Source organism: Tinamus guttatus, unplaced genomic scaffold (assembly GCF_059628265.1).
Source record: "Tinamus guttatus ecotype Peru unplaced genomic scaffold, ASM5962826v1 Tinamus_guttatus_pri_ptg000315l, whole genome shotgun sequence".
NCBI lineage: Eukaryota > Metazoa > Chordata > Aves > Tinamiformes > Tinamidae > Tinamus > Tinamus guttatus.
In genome coordinates this window covers 884,952-909,401 of record NW_028288849.1, presented here as the reverse complement: position 1 = coordinate 909,401, position 24,450 = coordinate 884,952, and the positions used below count along the sequence as shown (strand labels likewise).

At 38.5% G+C, this 24,450-nt stretch overlaps 1 protein-coding gene across 3 annotated transcripts in view; it reads right to left on the bottom strand.

Moving 5' to 3' along the window:
* Nucleotides 1-1,749: 1,749 nt before the first annotated feature.
* The window catches only part of CTNND2 (catenin delta 2), a 550,669-nt gene continuing 527,968 nt past the window's right edge, over nt 1,750-24,450 (bottom strand). For all 3 annotated transcript variants that reach the window (XM_088528913.1, XM_088528914.1, XM_088528912.1), the window contains 4 exons: nt 18,213-18,339; nt 12,575-12,706; nt 5,918-5,991; nt 1,750-3,263 (listed from right to left, as the gene is read on the bottom strand). In XM_088528913.1, coding sequence (XP_088385039.1) covers nt 3,003-3,263; nt 5,918-5,991; nt 12,575-12,706; nt 18,213-18,339 — 594 coding nt within the window. In that variant the 3' untranslated portion in view covers nt 1,750-3,002. The remainder of the gene's footprint in view (nt 3,264-5,917; nt 5,992-12,574; nt 12,707-18,212; nt 18,340-24,450) is intronic.

Genomic DNA, 24,450 nt, shown 5'->3' with positions numbered 1-24,450 from the left:
CAAATCAATATTGCTCATGTTAGTGCAAATTTGTTATCTTGAGATAGGTTAACCATTCCTTCCAGACCATAAACAGCATTTAATAAAACAGTGAGTTTTATATAGCTCTACACAGCTGATCAAGATTCTAATATGAAGCTTGTTAAAAAAAAAATCCAACATTTTACAGTACATCAATTGCATTTTATACATTTTTTGGAACATTTTTTTTCTTCTCTATTTCTGTGTGTGATCTAGTACAAGAATGAAGGGAACAGCAATAGGTAATGATACTTTCCTCAATATTAAAAAGAATGCATCATATATATCTTGCTCGGTATGGCGTCAGTGTTGGATTTCCAAGCCTGGAAGAGAAGCCAGGTAACCCAACACCTTTTCAAAACTCAGTACAGCAAGAGTGAACATTATTAGCTGGAGCACTTGCCACTACAGAGGAATGGAAACAAAACAACATAAACCATAGACAAAAGGTATTTGTGCCACTTATCAATCCAGAATCTCTCACTTGAGCAATGGTCAACATTTAACTCGAACTAATTTCTAAGAGGAGCGGAAAGGGGTCAACGTGGGCATTTTAGTATTTTAAAAAATTCAAATAAATCCAACTTACAATAAGCTTCTGTCTTAAGAACTTTAAGTAGAGTCAAAGATCCCTCAAGCCTATTTGCAATCCTGCTCTTGGAGAACTGCACAAAGTCGATGGTTATCAGGCAGTCAAGAAGAACTTCAAGTTAATGGTGACATTCTTTAGTAAAAAAAAAGTTTTTATACTGAAAATGTGCTTTGTTCAAAACAGCACTGCAAATGTCACTCGTCTTATTAAAATCAATGTAATAAATAAAATATAAACAACCTGTGTCCAAAACTATGAATAATATTTTTATCTACCTCACTATACATCTGGCCCACTGTGACCCTCCCACCCGCCTGTTTTTAAAGTTTTAATTTTTTTTTTTTGCATGCGATTTTTTTTTCCCTGTTTACTACAAAGAGCAGATAAGGTTACATATCGTACACTGGGAAAAGCTGCCAAAAAGATAAAACTATAGTCCTAAATGACTGATCAACCAATTCTACCTCGGAGCCCGTGCCTGCCTGAACTGTGTGGTTCGCTGTCTCTAGAGCAGGTCGGGACTTGCGAGCGAAGCCTCCTGCTGCGCGCACCCCGCAGGGCACCGGGTGATGGTGACACGAGCACAATGACTAATCACAGAAATGTTTGTAACCTAAAACAATTTCTTTAATTGGAATTATTGAAACAGTTTACAAGTAGTCTGTTTGTGACGGGCCTTCGTCTGTGAAAACAGTACGCTGAACTCTTGAAATGTTACTCTGAAGAGTCCCAAGAGCTAAGGTAAATATCCCAGCTCTTCTGGCCTTCTAGCTTAGATATTTTTTTTTAAAGAAAAAAATATTCTGTCCCCTACAGCTTTTATTTTTTTAGGGCTATTATTTTTAAGGTTTTTATTTTAAATGCATGGAAATGGTCAGTGTTTTATATTTGAGGAATGTGTTTTGGGTAGGGTGGGTTTTTTTGGTATGGTTTAAAATAACTGATTGTCCTACTGGTTCAGGAGCTGGACCCTTCTGCAGCTTCAAGAGTCTGAGGGCTCCAGACTTATGTCTGTTGGGTCTTGGCTTTCCATTCCCCCAGGGAGATGGCAAGATCGACCTCTGTCTTTCTTGAGCACTTGCTGGTTGGTGGCTGGAGAGTAACAGGATCAACTTCTTTCCTCAAGAGAAGATCAGGGAAATGGCACCCAAGGGTGAAGGAGTCAGCGAAAAATCCTGGAACCCCCTCAAATTTTAAGTAAGTAAGTGGCCTAAAAATTTTGAATTGCTACAGATGGTTAATAAAGTGAGTAAGAGAAAGCACATACTGGAGTTTCCACTGTTTAAAAAAAACAGCAAAATCAAACAGAAATTAAAGCTTGAACAAGGAAAACACTGGATGAAAATAATCCTTATACCACACAAACGCACACACTCAAACACATACACACACAGAGATACTATGCATACGTGGACACACACAAGTAAGAATGTGTATTTGTATGAGAGATTCTTGGAAATAGACATTCTTAGCAAATATGGATGACAGATCAATTGTAATTTATTTTCCTTTAACACTGTATCATCATAAAGAAAACTGGTATAAATGAAAAAAATCTATTTCAAATATCTACATCTAAAATTTTAGGCAGTGAAAAAGCACTTTGTTGACAAGGAGTGTGGAATGATGAATGTTAATTGTCAGAAACTGCTGAATGCCTTTTTTTTTTTAGTTGCCACAAACAAATTCACATATCAGAACGAACAATACTGCTAAATATTCCTTTTTGTTTTTGATTTTTTTTGTTAAAACGCACCGGGGAAAAGAAAAAAACTGGAAATTCATACATCTTTCAAAATTTGAAATTGAAGCAATATTTAGAACCATAGATGAAGAAACACTGTGGCATTGGTGTAATATACACAATGCACTTCTTTGTTTTTTTATCTGTAATGTACATCAAATACTTTACAACAATGCATTAACAAAAGGCAAGAAACATCTTGCTGTACAGAGGAAACCCCAAATGCAACTTGAAGCCTAGATTCACAATGAATGAGGATATTAAACAAAGTGTGAGAAGCTGTTCCCCATAAAGTACATACGCTGCTCAGTTACTTGTGCTTAACTCTTGACCCACATTCCCTGTCATGTTCCCCCTCCTTCCTTCAGCCACATTCAAGATACGGCACTGAACTTTAGACTCTACAGGCCAACAATAAAGTTGCCCCACACTGTAATATATATAATATATATATATCTTTCTAATTACTCCCTTGTTTAGCTTTCATTTCTTTTAGCCTTCTAAAAAAATCTTAATTTTTCCATACTGGTTATCTGGGCCTTCCTACGGAACAGGCTTTAACAAACTAAATTTGCAGGAAAAAAGAATGTCTTGTGGTATGCATGCACATGCACAGTTCCTGGAGCTTTTGTGTCTGCCCAAGTCTCACACCCATGAGTCGGGAGAGGCTGGATAGTGGCTTGTTTCATAGTTAAGTTCACTATAGGGACGAGCAGCTGAATAGAAGTCGACGTAGTTGCCAGTTGACTTTAGTCCCAGGTGCATGTTGTATTCGCTTGCAGGTGGACGGTGATGGACTTGGTCCTCAAAGAAGGACTCGTCGTAGCTTCTGGTTGAATTCTGAAACGGCTGATAGGGTTCATAATCTTTTCTGCTGGGCTCCTGTGGAACTGGCTGTGTTGAAACCTGAAATACCCACAACTTGTTAGATATACCTCATAGTGGGCAACAACATGGGAGAAAAAATAATTCCCATGCTTTTATGTTTATCATGCTGGGAATACAAAGGCATGCATTATCCTAACATCTGCCCCAAGTATTGCTTGGCAGTGAATTAATTCCACAGTTCTGCCTTGTTATTCCAAATCACTTTGTTACGTTTTTATTTATTATTTAATATTATTGCTGCTAACAGATGCTGGTTTACGTGAAAAGTAGTTAAAAATCTGGATCTGAATAGTGTGGCTTGCAATTACTTTTATAAATATAATCCATATCTAACTTTCTGATAAATTTGCAGATGCATCTTCCCAACCCTCGTGCCCAATGTTCAGCCTTGAAGAATCAGAATGGAAGTGATACACACTCCAAAGATGTGAACATTTTGACACAAGTGAGATTTAGAATAAGAACCAAGCATGGGCTTCAGGCACCGCTAGGAGAACATTTCAAAATGCCATGAAATGTGTCCTTCAGCTACTGTTAAGCTGAACCATCTTCTTAGGACCTCTCTGATAGCAATCTTGCCATGTTGCCACGTATTCAACAAGCTGCCTGGAAGCCCTAATAGAAACGGTGTGCAAAAGAAAATCTCAGACAGTCCCCTAACCCAAGTTCCCTGCAAAGTTACTTTCATACACCCCAAGTGGTATCTGTTCACATCATGGGGATTTTTAATTAAGAAATGAAATGCATAAACATTTGCTAAGTATCTTTGCAGAAAAGTACTTTTTCTTCCTCTATGATGCCTCCATTAAAATTGGCCTTTTTTCTTTTCGACTGCAAAAGCATAGGGCAATCCCATGGCTATGTCCTAAACCATTTGACATTCTTTCAAAGCATGGCTCTACTGGACTCCAACATTAGGACAGCAGCAGGGAGTGTAACGCTACTAGGTTTTATTTCTAGCGCCACTCTTCATTTTCACAGGACTTTCAACCACTCATTTCACTCCACATATTTAAACACCGTTGTTTAATTTTTGACAAATGGGAAAAAAGCTATACTATGCAATCTATCTAGAAGCCAAAAAGATCGGGCTGATTTTTTTTTTTTTTTGAAAAAAAATCATAGGGGTCTCAATTAGTATTTGGGGTTCTTTTTCATTAAAATGTTATTTCTGGCATGTTAATCAAAAACCTCACATTTCACTGAGAAAGCAAATAGGTAGAAATTGAATAATACTTTTGTTTTATGGGGTTTCTACTTTAGCTTTTTGCCCCCAAAATCCAATTAGTTGATTCATGACCACAGTTAGAGTGCACCAGCTGTTGGAGTACTTCAGTAGAGTACTTATTTTCTCTAAGTACTGTGTTAATTGGAAGGACTTGATCTCTTTCAGTGCACCAAAAGCAGGAACACTGTCATGCACTGAAGTGGCTCACACAAAGAAAACATATGGTACACCATAGGAAATGCTAATTAAAGAGCATAATTGGCAACAGAAAGTGGAGACACAAAACACTGGAAACTTTCACCTGCAGTGGGTGGATTGAAACTGAAATACCAGAATCAAAATTTTCAGAAAAAAAAAAACATATTTCTATCAGTTATATCCAATATGGATTTACCTGACTGATACTAGTAATCATTTAAAGTGTTTCCTTGAAGATTTTTGGCTTCATTTTTCTATTTTAAAAAATACTACAGCTTTTGTAAAACTCATAGGGAAGGTATGAAATATTAATGGGTTGTGATAATCAAGCATAAAGTATCATTACACATAATGACGAAGAAAAGCCCTTGACCGTAAAAAAATTCCACTTACTAAGGGGCTGAGGAGATACTATTTTGAAGTCACCTGAATGTCATACACGTCAATATTACAACAGTCTGTTTTTTTTTTTTTAAATTTTATTTTTTTAATACTGTGTGGGAATGTTTAATTTACTGATTAAATTTCTGGAATGCCTATCTTCTTAGTCATTAGAACTTTTTGCTTACTGGTCTTCAAGGACACATTTTAAAAGACTCCCAAGCTTCTGGACAGAATGGCTTGGATATACATGCATGTAGAACCGTCCTTACTGATGAAATGCTGGATTTTCTAGTACCCATACCCTGATACATACATGAAAACAAGCCTTACTCCAAACATGCGTCTGAAGTGACCAAATGACAAATACGAGGGCTGAAACTATCTACAAACATGGCATACTCAGCCCTTCCAGGCAGGAGTTTCTCTCTCCAGGCCTATTTAATTCTTGGGTTTCTGCTGAAACGCCTTTGCGAGCCACGTGGTGCCAATGGTAGCGCTGAATTTTTTATGAGGGATAAACCACAATGAATGAAATGTGAATGGTTTCCACCAGTTCACTAGCGTGAGGCTCCATAGAATAGGTTCCTTTTACTAGCAGATATAGTGGAAGTGACCATTCTGCTGCCCAGTTTTCCCAGTTTCAGTCATACATTTAGGTCCCGAGCTCCTCACTTTTCAGTAACAGTGACAGGCCTAAATGCCTTAGATCATGTTTGTGGGTACACTGTTCAAGGTAATAACCTATTGCACAATTTTGAAACTTGAACCAAAATTATCCATTAGTATAAAAGGCTATTAGCTTGGTTGAAATCAAGTCCTTGTGATATTTTTGTTTCCATATAAAATCCGAATCCTTCCTTACCTGGTTATGTTTGATGTCTTCGGCAGGTGCACCATATGAATTCCTGTACAAAGTTGAGATTCCAGTGTTTTGAGCTGAAGAGACAAAAAGGAAGGTAAAAGCAGATTTACCAAATGTATCTCTTTGTCTTAAGAAGTGATTTCTAAGGCTTCTTTAAATACAATGCCTAGTACCCATATGAAGACACCTTTAGAAGTCCCTGTAGACTTCTCTTTTCTCCTCCTCCCACCAGTCAAACATCTCTTTGGTTTACATGGTATACACTGTACAACTGTCCAATGGTGCTAATGGCAACCACTCCTGGACACTTCTCACATAAATCAACACAATAATTTCATATACAGCTAGCATTCAGCAACATACTTCAGGCTATATATAAGATTTTATGTCATACATGCGCTAAGCAGAAATACTGAGTTTAAGAAACAAAAACTTGGCATTTTGTTCATTTCGCTTCAGTTGGATGTTGTTACACAGAATTCTGTATTGTTTATTAAAGAGTGCTTTTGCTAGATGGTGAAATATTGATGTGAAAAGTGATTAAATATAACTGAAAGATGAGTTATGCAAAAAAGCAGCATGTGGTTACACTGAAGTGATCTGGACGAGATAGTCTCCCATCTTCAAACAGCTGTCATGTTCTCCTCAGATGGCCTACTGATAAAATACACTAATAAAACTGAATTATGAGTTTGCAAATTTGAAAAACAAGTGCTTTCAGAAACAAGGCGCTACGCAAATTTTTTTTTTTCCCCATGAGAACACATACAAGGACAAAGATTTCTCCACAATTTCACTGATCACTTTGCTGTGGTTATCTAGCTAAAGTGTAGTTTGCCCATGCAATTAGAAACACTGTATGCACTTCTCATACTTGCAAGAATATAAGGGATATATTTTGCGTAGCTGCCGTGCATTCCTACTGGGCATGAGTTATTAACTCTACAGATGTCACAGTCATTATTAGGCTGCCATTATTATTCCACTTATAAAAGCATGTGCTTCCAAGCAATCTTTTAAAATTTTGAGTAGTTTGTGACTATTACTAAATCAGAAACATCCCTGGAATGAAAACAAGTCACTTGTGCAGCTTCTTCTGCAGGTTCTGTGAAGTGGTGCAAGAACTGGAGGTACCAAGAGCTCCTTTTAGTACCTTCAGAGCCGAGCACCTTTGAGCGTGACTGAGCAACAGAGGTGAAAGCCGGGTATGGGACCCATGGTAATCACATCATTGTGAAGTTACTGAAGGAAAGGTAACTACTCTTTCTTCCTTTGAGTGCCTGCTTGCACGGATCCCAGCAAGTACAACGTGTTCATGCTTCTTTCTTCAACTATCACACCTTCTACTGACAAGCCATGGCAAGGTCTTCAGCCAAGGTTGACTGGGATTTTCCAATTTTGATCTTCACACCTGCTGCGGGTACCAGGCTGAGGATGTGATTTTTGACAAAGTTTGGTGCACTGATCCATGTTGGTGTTTTTACAGATCTCAGATAGTACACTTAAAGATCTCCAGTGTGTAACAATGTAAAGATCTCCAACTGAAACAGGATAAAAACAAGGTTTATACGGTGGGTGATGAGCTGTATCAGCTGGAAGAAGAAATACAGCAGTACTCTGGAGATCTCCAAGGAGCGTGGTGGGGTTCTTCCTTTGAATGTGGGGGGAAAATGAACTCCACTATCAAAAAATGGTTGGTTCCTCTCAATGGCAGGCACTGTCAGTTCTGCCAAATGCCAGCAGCAGATGGAAGTCATGGGTTCCTGAGCACACTGGCTTTGGCCATAGATGATAATGCAGAAGAGTGACTCTGCAGAGGGTTCTCAGTTCAAGCTACAATTTATTGTAGCTCCAGTGATGTCCAAGGTTTGACTGTTTGTTCTTTCTTTCATTCTTCCTCTCTTTCCTTTCCTTTCCTTTCTCTCTCTTTTTTTTTTTTTTTTTTAAGAGTTCCACCTGGACCTGCTGCTTTAGAGTTTGAATTTTCCTTCCAGATGCCAGTCTGTGATACTAGATGATGCCACAACAGCATTGTCATTCACGGTGCTTCTGCTGCTGGTGTGGCTCTGTGGGGTCAATGCCAGATCTTTCCTTGGTACTATTTTTATACTGTTTTTCTGAGAGTTTTTGCTCACCACAAAAAGCACTAGAAGAGGCTAGCTTACACAGATCCTTCTTCTCAAGAACTAAAGATTCAGAGATTGTGTTTCGGGTCCCCACTTTGTGATGTGCAACTTGAACAAAATGAAGGTGACAGTCAGTGTTTTCAATGTGTTGGCCTCTAATAAACAGGGGAGTAACTTCCTGCAACTATTATTTTGGATGTATATGAATCGCAAAATGAGCACGCATTCAAGCTTCATGCATGAGTTTTAAATCAGCCATGAATGAAAGTATTCAGACCAAACAGCACAATACTTTTCATGGATATTTAAAAAGACAATAATAAGAAGAGAGATCTAAGGTGCAACATCTGAAGATTCTGTGAAGCAGACTGGACACGAGCTAATTTATATGTTCCTCCCGGAGGCAAACACACCGCTTACTTAAAAATGCAAACAGGAGTAACTTTTTTAACAAAAGCAATGACCCATTGAACACTTAGAAATGACTGCCATGAGTTCCCGAACAAGGCATCTTGGCCTAGACAAGCTGAGAGCTCGTCAGTACTCCGATACCTGCATGTGGACATGAGGCACACGTGGGAACTGCTGAACTCTGCAGTGCTTCAGTGAGCAGGTCTGGTCTCCAAAGGCCAGGCACAAACGTAATGGAAGAGAGGAGACGAGCCAGATGAATGGACAGATGTGTGGCTATCTGTGGAACTGTCTGCTCCTTGCTGTTACATTGTTGGTTCCATCACAGTAAAATTGTCAAAGGGATAGAAAAGCAGGGCTGTGGAATTGTTTTCTTAAACACAGCAAGAGAAGGAAAAGTACAGCGACTGCAAGAGCTGGAGGCCTCCCACCAGCCACGCTGCCTTACAGAAATGTAAGAACTGCCGCAGCAAACGAAATGATCCCAAAGCTGATGAGCGAGTGCATGAACCTGTGTATTTCATGTAGTCTTTATGCGTAAGTGCAAGATAATGCTGAAGGGGTAAAATTGAAAAGGTGCTAAAATTAGTACGTATCATTAAAACTGCAGTATTTCCCACAGCAGTCTTTCGCAAAGCTTACGGCAGCCTTTAAAATTATGTCACGTAGTGGTTACTGTCACAAAGACATCACTGGTCTAAATTCTCATACACATCCCAAGCCCCTTACTTGGGTTTAAAAGTCAAGTTTCAGGTCCTAGAAGTGCTCATTCTTAATACACAGTCACTTGGAAACAGTAAGGTGCAAACACAGACTGATATTAAGAAAGAAAAAACAAATCAGACAGATACAGTCATTCTCGTGTACGTGTCCTGCTTTTTTTCTGCTATAATAAACATGGGGACTTCTTTTCTAAAATTTGGTTCAAGGCAGTAAAGGAAAATAATTTTGTACTTCAGAAGTATAAGCTAACAGTGACTACTACCTGTCTTAGCATTGCCAGCTTCTTGCATGGTGAAAGATAAAATAAGGGCAGAGGAAAAGATTACTTTGCATTACGGCTTCTTAAAGTAATGGCAAGTTAAGTGGTCAGAGCACTGGTAGCTTTTGTTGATTGACTGTGTCCAGAGCGTGCAGGAACTTACAAGTAAGCTTAGATAATAGAAGTGTAGATGATTAATTTTGACTATTGTTAACCAAAAGAAAATCATCAGAAGGTGTTACTGCTGGCGGAAGAGGTGATACACACAGACTGTGATGGGTGTATCAGTTCAGCAAGGGAACTCCAAAAGCAAAAGAAACTTTAGAGTAGGAATCCCATGATAGTACACATCAAGCTTATCTTCCCTGTTCTGAAGGAAAACACCATGGCATAAATAACACTATCACACTCATTGATAGTTCTTGCACTTTTTTTAAAGAATGCAATAGGTTTTGTCTTAAAAATATACTTTGGGTGATAAAATTTTATTATTGGTTATTACTTTCCAGTGTGAAGATGGATTGTAAATGTACAAGGTATCATAAACCTGTGAAGAGAACAGGGCAATGAGAACTTTGATACTGTTCCTGTATTTCTTAGCCATCCTTGTGAAATCAATATAAGTTATCATTTTGAGCCAAACTGTTTACTTCATATAGTCTCCATTTTCCCCAAAGGTTTCCTGACAGCTCCCCACAATGGCAAGAAGCCAACATTTCTACTTTGAAAATCCATCAAAACTCCCCTCATTTCAGCCACAGCCAACAGGTCATAAAATTGCTGATCTATAAATGGAGAAGAGCTTTGGAGACAAGCACGGAGACAGCTGTAAATAAATGGGGACTACAGCTATAGCTCCACATTCTGTGTAAATCCATAAGTCAAAGCAAGCCGCCTGCAATACATCAGCTTGGTACAAAACACAAGAGCAGCTCAAAATACTTACACGCCAGGTGGAACTTGAAAAAACATTTATCTATGTCCCATAGGGCCTGGGGCTATATTAGCTGCAATGCATTATTTGATTCACAAAACGAGATACAGGTAGTGCAATCGACTTGTTACACAAATTTATATTAGACTATTTGAGTCTAGCAAAAATCACAATTAAAATCACAAATACTGAATTTTATATTGTTCTTTAATGAAATATTGGTTATTTAACTACAGATATGTTATTACAAATTACATGTTGAATGTTGATTAGCAAAACTTTTTCACTCTTCCTAACAGCAATTTTCTTTTGTTCTTAAAATGGTGCTTAGTTTGAGCTCAGAGCTTGGTGATCTGAAAGAGAGAGAATAATGTGTTAATTCCATATTAATTTGTACAGCAGCTATGTAAGATAGTGAAATAATATAAAACTTATCAAATTGACATTTTGATTTCTGTCACTGAGATCAGTAGCTGGAAATTGGTCAATAACTGAGCATGATGCTGATAGCTTCCTTTTTAAGAGCCCACTCAAAAGATTAGTAATACAAAAGACAAAACAGAAGGAAAAGAGGAAGCAAAAATCACAGCAGAGCAAAGGCTGCTGGTGAAGTACAAGCCTTGTGCTCCTAAAATTAGCTAGAAAGAGAAAGGATGTAAGTGACACAGGAATGGGAGAGCAAAAATACTACAGTAAAAGGCAGAATGAAAAGGGACGGGGGAAAAAAAATATGATTTTTCTTTGTGTGGCGAGAAACAAGAAGGAAGATGTCACTATCTGTAAGGAATCCACAGAAATATCCCTTTTTTCCTTTTTCTTCTTTTGTGATCCTTCTAATGTAATCTGCTTGTTTAAATTTGCAGCTACAGCTAGAACTCTATGGAAGCACTCTATGCTTTCTGTCTTTTCAGCCTGCTGCTCTTACTCCTGAGAGGCCCTCTTAATGGATACTCAAAGTTGGGAAAAAATGCAATCCTGTCCTTCACAGTCATGTACGTCACGACCTTGGAAGTGTTTTAGAGAACCATTCTGCATGCTGAATATCAAACACTGCAAATATTACAGATACATTAAGTACAGTACCTTGACTGAACAAATGGCTTCCTGTTTCCTGTAATCACACACTGTATCCTGCAGATGCCATTCAGGACACTCATCACTTTTGTGTTTTCCAAATGCTCTTGATTGATTGTCATTCCTCTTCTTCAGATTCCCACTTCCATGCTAATTAGCATTCTGTATTGCATTCCATGTATGTTCAAACGCTGGCCTTTAGATTTCAATTGCAAAATATAGCACAATAAATGCTATATGAGTCATGTCGTATCTTGAATGCAGACACTATGGCTTGACACTGACTGGGCCTGCTAGTGGCATCCCTAATGAGGTGAGGAACAAGAAGACAACCCTCTCTGGCAAACACAGCAGGCAGGAGGGCTCCTCGCTGTGATTGATTACTTGCACTGAGGTAGCACTTGGAAGAGAAGACACCATGGTGCTCAGCACTGCATAAACACAACAAAACGCTCACCACAGGTTACACAAGCCTGTGCGACAGTGATGGAGACCAACACATGTTTTGTAAAAGAATTAATGAAGAGGAGCATTATTAGGCAAAGCACTCAAGAATTCATAATTACTGACATTCTGATGGGTAAATGAGCTCACTAGGAGATAGAAGCCTTCATGAAACCTGCAATAGACGCCATAATAGGCACAGAGAAAATCACTGCATTTCAATCAACCTGGAGGAAAAAAAAAAAACTGTACAAACTGCTACTGATTTTCCTAGAAATTACTGAAACATGCAAAATACGCTAACTGGTCCTAGAAAGCCATTCCCTGCGAAAGAGAGATGTTAGGGATTGCCGCACATCCCTACTATTTTTATGCTTACAGAAACAAAGCTAGTTAGCACAAGGAGGTTTCACCCACCTCTGTGAAAAAGGAAAATTACTTCTAATTAAAAGTAGCAAAACCTGCTTTAAGAACTTTTTCTCTGTGGAGAGTTATGGTCTTCACAACAGACTTCATACAGCACTGTATTTACCAAGGCCAGTATTACTTGTGTTTCTTGAGAACACTAGAACTTTGCAACCTGCCAAGGCAGGTTGACTCTTCTCTGCTACTGCATACTCTGCCAAGCCTACAAAATGTGTCTATGACAGCTGATTTTTACACATGCTGCATAAGCGTAATCTTACCTGTCATGGTGTCTTTCCTAGAAGTGTGTTCTCCCTTAGTTCCATGGTAAGTCGCGTTTGTTCCAGTTGATTCATAGTCTGTTTTTCTTTCTTTTAGGCTGATCATTTCCCGAGGTGAGGCAGGGGCACTTGCTAGATCATAAAAATGGGTTTATTTTTCTCCCCACATATCACTGAATGTAGTGCTTAGCTCTAGAGTAAACATTTTAATAAAGTTTGTATTTGTTAGCATACTAATGTTAAGCTGTTTGAAGAAACACTGCCACAGAATGGAAGAGAAAGCGCTGTTGTTTCACATACAGAACAAATGTATTCATTGGCTAACCAACTCCAAACAGCATTTTTTCTCTTTTTTTTTGATTTACATGCAACACCTAAGAGGATCATTATGAAACAGTAGAATAGTAACCATTTTTTTCCCTTTAGCTTATTAATTTCTTTAACTTGTCATTACTTTCATAAAGGCACTTTCATATTTTTCTCAAAATGGTCAATTTATTTCTGTGGAAAAGACCCTTAAATACCAACTGAGTAGAAAAACGCTTACAAATGGTCTCCTTCCTTCTCTGTTGAAATACACAAACCAAGGAAAAAAGGTTCCCATAAGGAGGAAGGGAAAAAAAGGAAAGGCATTTTTTCATAGAAAATATGTAAGAAAGAATACCTAACCCCTAAAGATAACTTAATAATTTCTCTTCTTTCTTTAATTCTCTATAACTATCTATAGATGAACAGCTGCAACTGAAACAGCTAAGATATCTGAAGGCAGTGAGAGCTGCAAGAAGAAAGAAGAGGGGTCATGGAACAGGAGGAAGAGTTGGCCTGCACTGTGGTTCCACAACTGACTCTGAGATCTGGCTTCAGGTAAGAAAAGACTCACTGGAACTAGTATGGGTAAAAGGGGGAGAAAGTTCCAGATAACTAGGAGAACTGGTTTTGTATTTCACTGCCATAGAATCATAGAGTCATTATGGTTAGAAAAGACCTTCCAGATCAAGTCCAACCATAAACCCACTCCCACACTGCCTGCTAAACCGTGTCCCTAAGTAAGTGCCTCATCCACACGTTTCTTGAGCACTGCCAGGGACAGGGACTCCACTACTTTCCTGGGCAGCCAGTTCCAGTGCTTCACCACTCTTCCCATGTAGAATTGTTTCCTAGTATCCAACCTGAACCTCCTCTGGTGCAACATGCACTGAAAAAGGTGTCTGACCACCGGCACTGCCCATGAAAACATAGCAGCCATGATTCTTAGACAGAAAGGGAAAGACAAGGAGAGGAAAAATGGGACTTCAAAAGACTTAGGTGCTGGAAGATACACATTCCCTGCTGGGATAACAAATTTTATTAAAAATTGAGTTCATGAGAGATTTTTCAATGTTTTTAAGGAACAGTTACTAAGGACACAAACATAGGGCATGGGGGCAATAGACAAGATGTGTAGAGACCAAAATGTGAAAAATAGATCAGGAAATACCTAGGATGTATATACAAGAATACCATGGGTACTTAGTGACAACATCAGGGACATATAGGTCAAAGACACTAGCAAGAGACATATAAGTCCATCTGTCCTCACTTCTGCATATAAATTAAATCTGTTAATTGGGGCTACTCATCTAGGGCCCCTTTATATACAGTGGAAAGAAAGAGGTACTTCCAGATGATGATTTATCTCACGAGTTAAGTATCTGCATTAAACAACCTTGATTGCCCTCTAGACTTTTCTTCCTCTCTTGCCTACAGAGGGAGCGTAGAGTTATCCAACTCAGACTTGGATAGTTAAAGTTAAATTTCATTCAAAGGGTTAAAAACTCTACAAATGCAGTAACAATAATAAGAATGAATATACAGCTGGCCCATTACTTCATGAACTTGAAGAATTAATAATAAAATGTCTCTGAATGCTTAATACCTGTTTTGTTTCATTCTTCATTAAAACTACAAAAGTTATCAGATGGCTAAAAAAATTAACAGCAATGGTAATTCTCCCAGGCAAGAAGAGAGTATCTGTGAGCAAGTTAACTCTCCCATTCTCCTACATAAGGATCTTGCTAAGCAATTTCAGACCCGTTAGTTTTTGCTAATTTTGAAGTTCCAGAAATTTGGCAAAAGGCAAATATTTTAAGCATGTTCAAAAAGAAAGGTTCAGAGAATTATGGGCCTATTACCTGATAACATGGCCCCGATAATTTTACTGAATATCTGAGCAATTTTGCCCCCACATGTAAATGTACAACTACCTCTGAAATAAGCCTGTGTACATCCAACTCTTTTTTTCCATGAGATGACGCAACAGTTTTAATAATCCAGCTGATGTAGATGGGTGATCATGAGCAAAAGCTGGGCCAGAGGACAGAGTACAAGGTGAGGGCAGAGAGCCACAGTTCCTAGCGAATGTAGACAAGTACAAAAATAGCAAACTAAAGCACTCATGCTTATGTCCATACTCTCCCATGCCTCCACTCAGGTATTTGATATGTTAAGAGGACTCTCTAAGGTAAGAGTTAATGCTGAAAATGCATTTCAGTAAAGGTTTGGGGAAATATCTAATTATTACCTTTCCATTTGTAACACTGTTTTTGAGCCCTCTTTCCATCACAGGGTTTGGTAATTGCTCAATGCATCAACATTTCCTTTCCCCAAGGTTAGCTGATGTGCTGTCATTATAGCACTACTCTAGCTGTGAACAGCAGCACTTTCACATCTCTTCAAACACGAATCGCCTTTCCATTTTTATACTGCTTTATATTGCAACCAAAGTTTTAAGAACAGGACTTTGCTCCCCAGTGTCATTTCCAAGCGTTCCCAGTCAGTGATAGTAAGAACACTAATATTTGTGAACGATCCATTTTGTGCCTTTGTTCCAAAAAAAAAAAAAAAAGGAGGCAAAAAATAAGATAAGTTTTCTTAAGCTTAATCAGCAGTTATGTCTCTCAGTGTCTCTAAACCATGGTAGATTTTTTATATAAGGCGCAGGAAGCACTTGTGCTGAAGATGCATTCTGCTCAGACAGGTTCTGTTGGCTCTGGCTTCTGAATTTACAAAGCAAATGTGGGACTTCTCTTATGAAGCTGTGAAAATTGGGGATTGCTTTGAATTTGCTCATCAATAATGGCATAATTCTGAAGCTGCTAATCCAGCAGATGTAAAGGAACATGACGTTACCAAATTGGCTAGTGGGTACATGACTCTAAGAGGAGACAAAACAAAATGCAAACCTTGAGAAGGTTGCTAACACATGGATACACTTTGTTTCGCATGCTCTAGTGATGCCAAACACTCTGGTGTTTTGTACACACTGACTGATAAAGAGGAAACATCTCCTTCTCTTCACCATGGGAATTATATCTCTAGTCCCACAGAACAATTGCTTTCTGGCACGTGTTAAAAGCCAGATGTGGCCTCTTGCAGGGTTTTTATTGGAAGCAGACATGAAGTCATTAGTTGTCATTAGACTGAAAGGCTTCTAAAGCTTTCTGCTTTTTATCCTAAAAGGACACAAAAAAGAAGAGATCTCTCTCTATCTCCATCTCTCTTATCACCAAATCATAGGGATGGATGGGACATCATATGTTCACCTTCTTCGATATTTTACCCCAAGATAGGATCCAGTTTACCAAGATAATTCATGATACATTTTCATCTAAGCCTAAAGATCTCTAATGAGAGAGACCATGTAACTGCTCCAAGCACTCTACTGCTTCGCATCCCTACTCCTAGGAAATGTTTCCAATGTCTTACCTAATTTCTTGCTGCTGATTATTTCCATTTGTCTGCTATGAAAATAGAGAGAGATTATACCCCTCCTCTTTGCAATTGTCAGATACATCCTTCAATACTTAATATGTGCCTCTTCTCACAGCCCTCATCTTGGGTCTCTCCAAGTTAAACAATGACAGTCCATTCACTCATCCTCATATACTGATTTCTCCATCTCTTGATTCATGTTTGCAGTTAACAAAAATCCCCAGAACATTTCTGCACAGCTTTTATCTAGTCAACTGTTGTCTGTATACTTTATTAATTAAAAAAAATAGGATTCTCCCCCCCCCCAATTTGGATAGAAATCTCCAATTTCTCAGGATCATTCTGAATTCTGATAATGTCCTTCTTTCTTCATTATATGGGCCATTGATGAAAAGACTTAAGAGTGCAGCACCCATTGCAAACTCCTAAGCAAAACATCCTTTCATTTTGGCAACGAACAATACCTATTCTTTGACAATGATTTTCCAGACAGATTCACATTCACCCTACATATCTTTTTGTGGATTGTGTTTCTCAAGCTTGCCTATAAAAATGTTGCATCAAATAGTGTCAAGTGTTGCTCATTAGAGTAGCTTTAATTCACTGACTGTTCACGTCCACATGGTCCTATACCTATGTTGTAGCATGAATGCAGATTGATTTTACAAGAACATATTTTGCTGAACCACTATTTGGATTTGATATGCTTACTACCAGAATGACCGTAGCTTACAGTACTATGTAGAAGTGGGTATTCCAGCAAGGCAAGTAGTATCTTGTGCCCCTATTACCTTTGAAGTGATTGTATTTGTTCCATAAACTTCTAGAAACTAAAGTTAAGCTGAGGCTGTCAATATATGGGCTCCTCCACTTTCACAGACAGTCCCCCTGTGTTTGTCCTTTTCCAATCTTCTGATAACTGGTAATGGCAGTAAGATTTCATTAGCCATCTCTTTAAGTGGGCTCTTCAAGCAATAGAGCAAATTTAGAACCAACATCTCACATGCAGCCATTTCAAGTGCCTTGCACAAACAGTCAAGTTGAGATTAAAAAAAAAAAACAAAAACAAGGACTTGTTTAACCAACAATTTTTGAAAAATAAACAGCGTGTGCTGCAGCAGCTCTCACTGGGCTAAACTTATGGTCACATTTTCAAAAATCCTCAGTGCTGGCTCAAGAGTAAGATGCAGCTTCCAGATGATGACCCAAGCTATTTTCTTACAAATGCCATGATTGTGTGATGCTGCTGGTAAGCATCAGTTTGGCCTACCTTACCCCTAAACTCCTGACACATCTATGGACTGACAGCACTTGGCAGGGAAAGTAGTGAAAAGCACATCTAGAGGCTGGCTATTTTGCTGTGTTTAATGTAAAAAACCTTGACTTTCACTGAGAACAGCTGTATCTAACCAAGGTATATTTTCCCTTGGAATAAAGAGAGGGCAAAAGGCCCAAATTTTTGAAGAGAAGAATGTAATTAACACTATGGTGTAAACTGAGATAATTGCATAAAAAGTCACTGCATGGATCATAAACAGTTAATGAGAGTTACTATGAGATCAAAAGCAGATGAGGACCTGAAGTCAATCTTTCTTTATATTTATACGTCTGTGTGTATGGACACTTACACACACATACACCTACACATATATATAACAGAAGAAAAACTGATGAAAAATAACATGGATCTTTTAACTTTCTAGAATAAATCAATCCTGCCTTAAATAGACACCCCAGGTAAGAACAACAAGGTAAACAATAATAATTAACAACTAATTGATAATTAAACGTTAATAGCGGATGTGCACGCTAGCGGCCTTGCCTAATGACGGAGGATGAGGGATCCCTGGTGCCACGGTCGCGGTGCCAGCGGGTCGCTCCGTCTTACCTGAGCGGTTGTTGGGAGACATGCGCACCGGCGAGATGGAGGGCGTGCGGGAGGACGAGTACGGCCTTTGCCGATCCCGTTCTATCGTGGACGATGAGGCTACGAAGTGATACTGTGACCATCCATCCTGCAGGGGGAAACACAAACATCGGGAGAGCGGTCAGCGAGAAGGCCGGACGCCTCCGGATCGGACGCAGAAACGCATTTCTCTAGGGTTCCACTTATACCCAAAAGCAAGCGATTACAACATCCCAGGAGAGCTTGATTCTGCATTGCTCAGCAGCATTTTCCTGCTGTGTTCCTCCCACCGGGTAAATTCTTACTAGCACAGGGTTATGACAAACCAGGAGAATAGTCAAAATGCAGAAAGCTCTGTAAAACAGTGATGATGGATACCATCTTTCAGAATGATTCAAATCGTGAAAACACTGAGCAGTATTTCAGTCTTGCTGATGTTGTTTTTGTGGTTAATAGTTGTTTTTGTTGTTAATAGTTGTTTTTTTTTCACTGCCTCTAAATTCACATTTTAAATGGCATTCTGTTGATGAAGATATTGCAAGCCAGGAGACTGAGCTTGTTTTTATAGTGAAAATAAGGTTTTGCTTAAATCATTTCTATCTTAGTAGGAAATTTTGGAGTATGTAAATGGTGAAACTCCATGATTTTCAAACCTGTCATAAATACTTCAGTATCAACAGTATCGTTAATTTACTAACTGCTCATTAGTTCATGTGTGAGGGAGGAAGAATCAATGATTTTTTTCCCAATTGCATTTTTCTTTTTTGAAATGTGAAGAAAGAAACTCCATTCCTTGCTTTTAAAACTGTGATATTGGTATTTTCTTGGAAGACACAAAGTTTGAGAAGCCCTATAACCAGCTAGTTCTGAAATAAACAAAAAAGACTTTAAATCATTCACGTTTTGTTGCTGTAGTAACGTAATATATATAATATAATGTAATAACCCTAAATAAGGAAAGAAATAATGAAGTTACATTTTTAAACAAGCATTAAAATAGTTTGAAAAATATGATGAAAGAATAGATTGGCTTTTGCCAGCCCTGTTGCCAGACTACAGTATTTCAGATGTTTTCTAGTATTTACAGATTTTAACTGCTTAATGTTATATCCAGATCTGTAGCATAAAGCCTTTAAAATGAATAAGTTGTGTTCACCATAGAGGATATGGAGACCAGTACCTAGTGTGATGCTAAACAAAATTTTGCAATGACATCTTGAGTGAAAATAAGCACAAAAAATACTGTCCAAAAAACAGCCAGGACTTTCCTCTTTCTTATGAAAAAATTATTTTCCCTTGGGGCTAGTAAAGACGACTCCTATCCCAAACCTAGGCAGCACCACCTTTCTGTCTTGAGTGCTCTGATTTGATCTTCCTCTTACCCACTGCCTTCACCCATAACTGTCTTTGTGTCCCCATAAAAACCGCAGGCTCTCTGAATTGCAGCAGAAAACCCCCTTTCTGCGAAGCTTTTGAAGTAACAGAAATTCAGCCAGAGTCTGAAAAGTCTGAAACGTCTGTTTTAAAAGTAGCAGGAGGAAAGAAGGTATTAGTATTTAATTCAGACAGAAATGTTGGAAGTAAATTAGGATGGATAAACTTGTCACCTAACTGCAAAGTCTGTGCTTCTTCCTTACTCCATTTGTATAACCACGCTTGTATCTCAGCTATAAGTTTAAAAGAAAAGAAGAATGAAATTTGGGCCATGGCTTTGGTACTAGAGTCACTATTTTCTTCTGTGTGGACAGTGAATATTTGTCCACAGAGGTCATTTATGTTTCTGACACTTCTCTGAACTGCATCTATGTGTTCCATGGTGGTCCCATAAAAAAGATAGTAGGGAAGAAAAATACTTAATAAAAAGTAGTAAGAATAACTTGAGAAAGAAACAGATAATATTTAATACCACTTATCAAAAACAAAATTTGCTAAATCTTATCTTTCATTTCTGACAAACAGCTTCTACACAAGCTGAGTGTTCCAACCTGGAGAAGCAATGAGGATGTTCACAAAAAAATAAATAAAAGGTACATGATGCCTTAAGTCCTTAAGTTGTATTAAATTGCAAATTATTAGAAATATCTTAAGAAGTATATATTTTTAAAAAAGAATAATTCAAATTCTTTAAACTGCTATCATGAATAGCTTGAGTCCAATAGTTTTATCCATGGCTCAAGACTGTAAGCAATATAGACAGTTTTATATTTACCTTTTCCATTAACCTTAACTTGCATAGTTAATTACTATAAAAATGACCCTGAAAACATGTGAGAAGACATCCTGTTTGCAAGCATGACCCCATCTCTGAGGTCTGTTCTTATGAAAACCATGACTGCTTAACTCTGTGTTAGCTTTCTGATAATCTATTTTCTTTTGAACAGCCTCTTTTTTTTTTCTGATAAAAAAAAAGTAGTAAAGCCATTCACATATTAAGTTTACACTGAAGTAATGACTAGCCAAGGCGTATTGCTGCCACTGTGTGAAAAATTTCAGAGTTCTTTTCAACGTCACTTGTGGGCAGCTCCCAAACTTGATAGTACTCCAAAAGCAATATTTTTCAGTCAAATCTCCTAAATCTCTGTAGCTCTCCTCTGCTCAAGAAACAAGCCGCTTGCCTTGCAAAGGTAAACAGTTTGTAACAAATTCATTAAAACTATCCCCATCAACAATTTCAAAAGCTGTTAGTGTTAAATATTTAAACTAATTTTTAAGAGCCTAAAGGGAGTATTTTCAATTTAATGCCGAGATAAATACCACCTGATGTGATGGCTGCTTTCATTAGTTTGTTTCAGCTCTACTGCCTGTAATGAAATTTAATTAAATTGATTTGGGAACTTAAAGGTACAGTATATAAGAGTGTCCTGTAGAGAAGAAAGGTATCGCAAAAGCCAAGTGTGTGAGACTGCGTTCCAGAAACCAATTTAGCAGACACAAATGTGATCTAGGAGAGGAAGAGTAAGACAAAAGGATCTGACATGTTGGAAAGAAATTCAATGCAATTCTGTCAGGAAAGGGATGCGTTTGTTAACTGGTAGCAGTTAATTAATAGGTATCAACTGCACGTTCCAGCAAGGCACAAAACAACCAGAGTACAGAAATATCATTTTATGTCCTCATCACCTCCTCCAGCATATTTTTCTCCTGGGCACTGCACTATAGTCTTTCTAGAATGAATACCTGTGTTTTTTCTCAGTTATGTTACGCAAAGGCAGAAATTAAAGGGCACGGATTAAAACTTGATCAGCAATGGCATGTTTCTGAACACAGCTGCTTAGGGAAGGAGCAGGGCTTAGACTTGGGGCAGAGGGTTGGATCATCGCTACAGAAAACAGAAGCAAGAATGTAGCTACACTGAGGACCTTCTGCTCGAGGGGTGAAGTGGTCTGTCGTGCCCCTGCTCAACTATGAGGCATTTTGAAAATCAGAGATAGAATTATTTTGTCAGGGTAACTAAACATTTTGTGCCAAACACCTATTGCAACATATCTTCTGAAAGCATAATTTTTGACTTCTACATTATCCTTTCTGCAATAAAACCCAGAGGAAAAGTGAGAATGGTTTTCTACTAGGTATGAAAGAATCCATCAGCTTCTGTGTTATGTGTAATACGTGTTATATGTAATGCCATGGAGCAAAGACAAAAGCAATCACTGCTCTTTGACTGTTCATGCTGATTAGCCAATAAAGATGCCAGTGATTCAAAAATTATAGGGGTGGTTTAGAAAAACTGGGTCATGCCAGCAGGCACATGTATTTCTTTCAATGCTTAAGAGCCCTGACTGACTCCTGGCCACTTGCTCCAAAATTCTTACCAAGGAGACAGACAGCAAATCATCAGAAGCAAAAAGATCTCACAAAGAAGCAAAAATGGCAAAACCGATTTGATAAGTTAAGTAAGTTAAATAAAAGTTAAAGTTGCTAAGTTTATCAACTTTATTGTATATTCCATAATATACAATTTTATTCCTTACAGTTACTCATTTTAATTGTATACGCTATTTTGCCGAAGTTTGCAAACTGTCCAGCATGTTGTTTCTTGCTTCTGGTCCGATCCTGCTTGTGACTTAAATTAATAGCCATTTTGTCACTCATTTAAAGCATACAGGACCAGACTTGTTTTGTCATCCTACTTCCTTATCTGTAAGTAAGTCAACATTTTACTGGTCCCAGCATCTTAACTGTAATAATAACTGCTGCTGTAATGATGCTAAGCTGGATAAATTTGGATTTTTAATAGGCAACCACTTGCAGGAATCAGTGATCGGACGCTCCATGATGTAAGAAGTAGATGATACAGCAAAAAAGGCAAGTGCTTGTAAGTACATAATGCAGGATCTCCTTGCTTTCAAACTCGGACAGAAATTGCTTTGAGTTGTTGGTGTTGCATCTTTCACAAGCTCGAGCATTGCTGTCAGATTAAATGAAACATTTCTAACCGGTGCGCAGCAGCGTGACACTGTCTGCAGTAAAAGACAAATCGGATGTGAATTAAGTCAAGGCCCATCAGGCTTACACAGGTCTGGGCAATTCTTCACTGGGAATTTGTTGTCACGACACTAATAAGACATAACAGAAATTAGAATTGGATCAAATTATCTCCATACACTGACATATGAAAGCTCCGTGTGTGACTTGATGGCAGTGAGCAACCTAAAAGGGGTTGAGGTGACCCATATACGTATTTAACTAACCTTTCATTGATTTTTCAAACAAAGTAGTTTAAATGCTTAACAACCATCACATATATCACCAGGTCATACAATTTGGGATTATACTGTTTTGTTTTAACACAAGCAAAAGAAGGAAGAATAAATATATTCCCCAGAGATTCCCAAGCGTGGAGTTCCACAGAGCTTATGGTTTATAAGACACCGAGGCCAGCTTCTTTCCTTCTGCCCACTGCATTACAATGGAGGCTAAAATGCCCTCCAGGAATAGTCATGAATATGCAGCTTCCTAGGAAGTTGCTTCGATATGTGCCAGGGAAGTGGCTGACAGGGGCATGGCAGGAGGAGAGATGGTTGTTCTCGAAAACTGTCGCTGCCTTTGCATGCATTTGAAATCTGGTTCTTTATTTATACTGGAAGAGTTAAAGTAAATTTGAAATATGTTAACAACTCCAGAAACACTCATGAAAAACAAACTAAAATACTAGTTTTAGATAAACCATCTGTATTAAAAATTGAGGTGTTTAACTTTTTTGCCTTTATGAGGCCAAGTCCTAATATCAGTAAATGACAACTGAAAGGCTTTGTCCTTTCTAGATTTTGCTGTTTTGCTTCAAGGAGAACTCAAAAATAGCAAAGAATTCCTGAGCTATTTAAATTAATCTGCTTTACGACTGATTCTGAAGAAATCTGCTTTATTCTTATTTTATTTTTATGGCAGCAGCTGAGTTGCAAACACTTAAAACAGGAGATGGACATTTTTACTCCCAGGATTTTGTCCTTTACTGCTTATAATAGGAACCCAAACCTATGCTGTCGGAAGGAGGAGTGGGTTTAATGGAGGAATTTGGTATTCTCGCAGCTAGGACACCAGCAATTTGCTGTTTGGGTTAAGCGCTTTGGAGAGATTCTGCATCAAGTCCACAAGTGAAAACCTGCAGTAATTTCACTACCTTCAAGAGCCAAATGTTCGCCAACTCGAATTCTCCTCCTTCCCCTGTTCTCCCAAGCTGTTACTAGTCAGGCCCACAGAACCAACAAATACAAAACAAAGACATGAATCCTTGAGGCTCATCTGAGTTCTGGGATTTTAGCATTTATGTTTATAGGGGTGTTCTCACAGCTTGTAAATGCCATAAAATTACTTAAAACAGGAAATTACTCCGATTTGGAGCACTTATAAATACTAGGAATACCTTGGGCAGACCCTAGGATGTCTGCCCAGCTCTCTGGCCAGTCCCAGGCCTGCAGGGCCCTGCTGGGGACACGCGTCGCCCCAGCCTCCTTCCCGCCAGACCCCAGGGCCCAGCCTCAGCAGGAAATAATCCTGTTCCTTAAGCGCAAGGAATTTATATTTAGGGCAGTGTGAGGAAAAACAGAGCTCCCAGTCAGATGAGGGTTCACCACGGCAAAACTGTCTGGGAATAAATGAGGATTATTGGGTTTTCCGTAGTCTCTTTAATAATGCGACATTTTTGGAATCAGTGGTTAAACTCATTCTTTCATGCACAGAGCTTAGAGCCCTCAGCCTCCATTGCAGAAAGCAAAGCCCA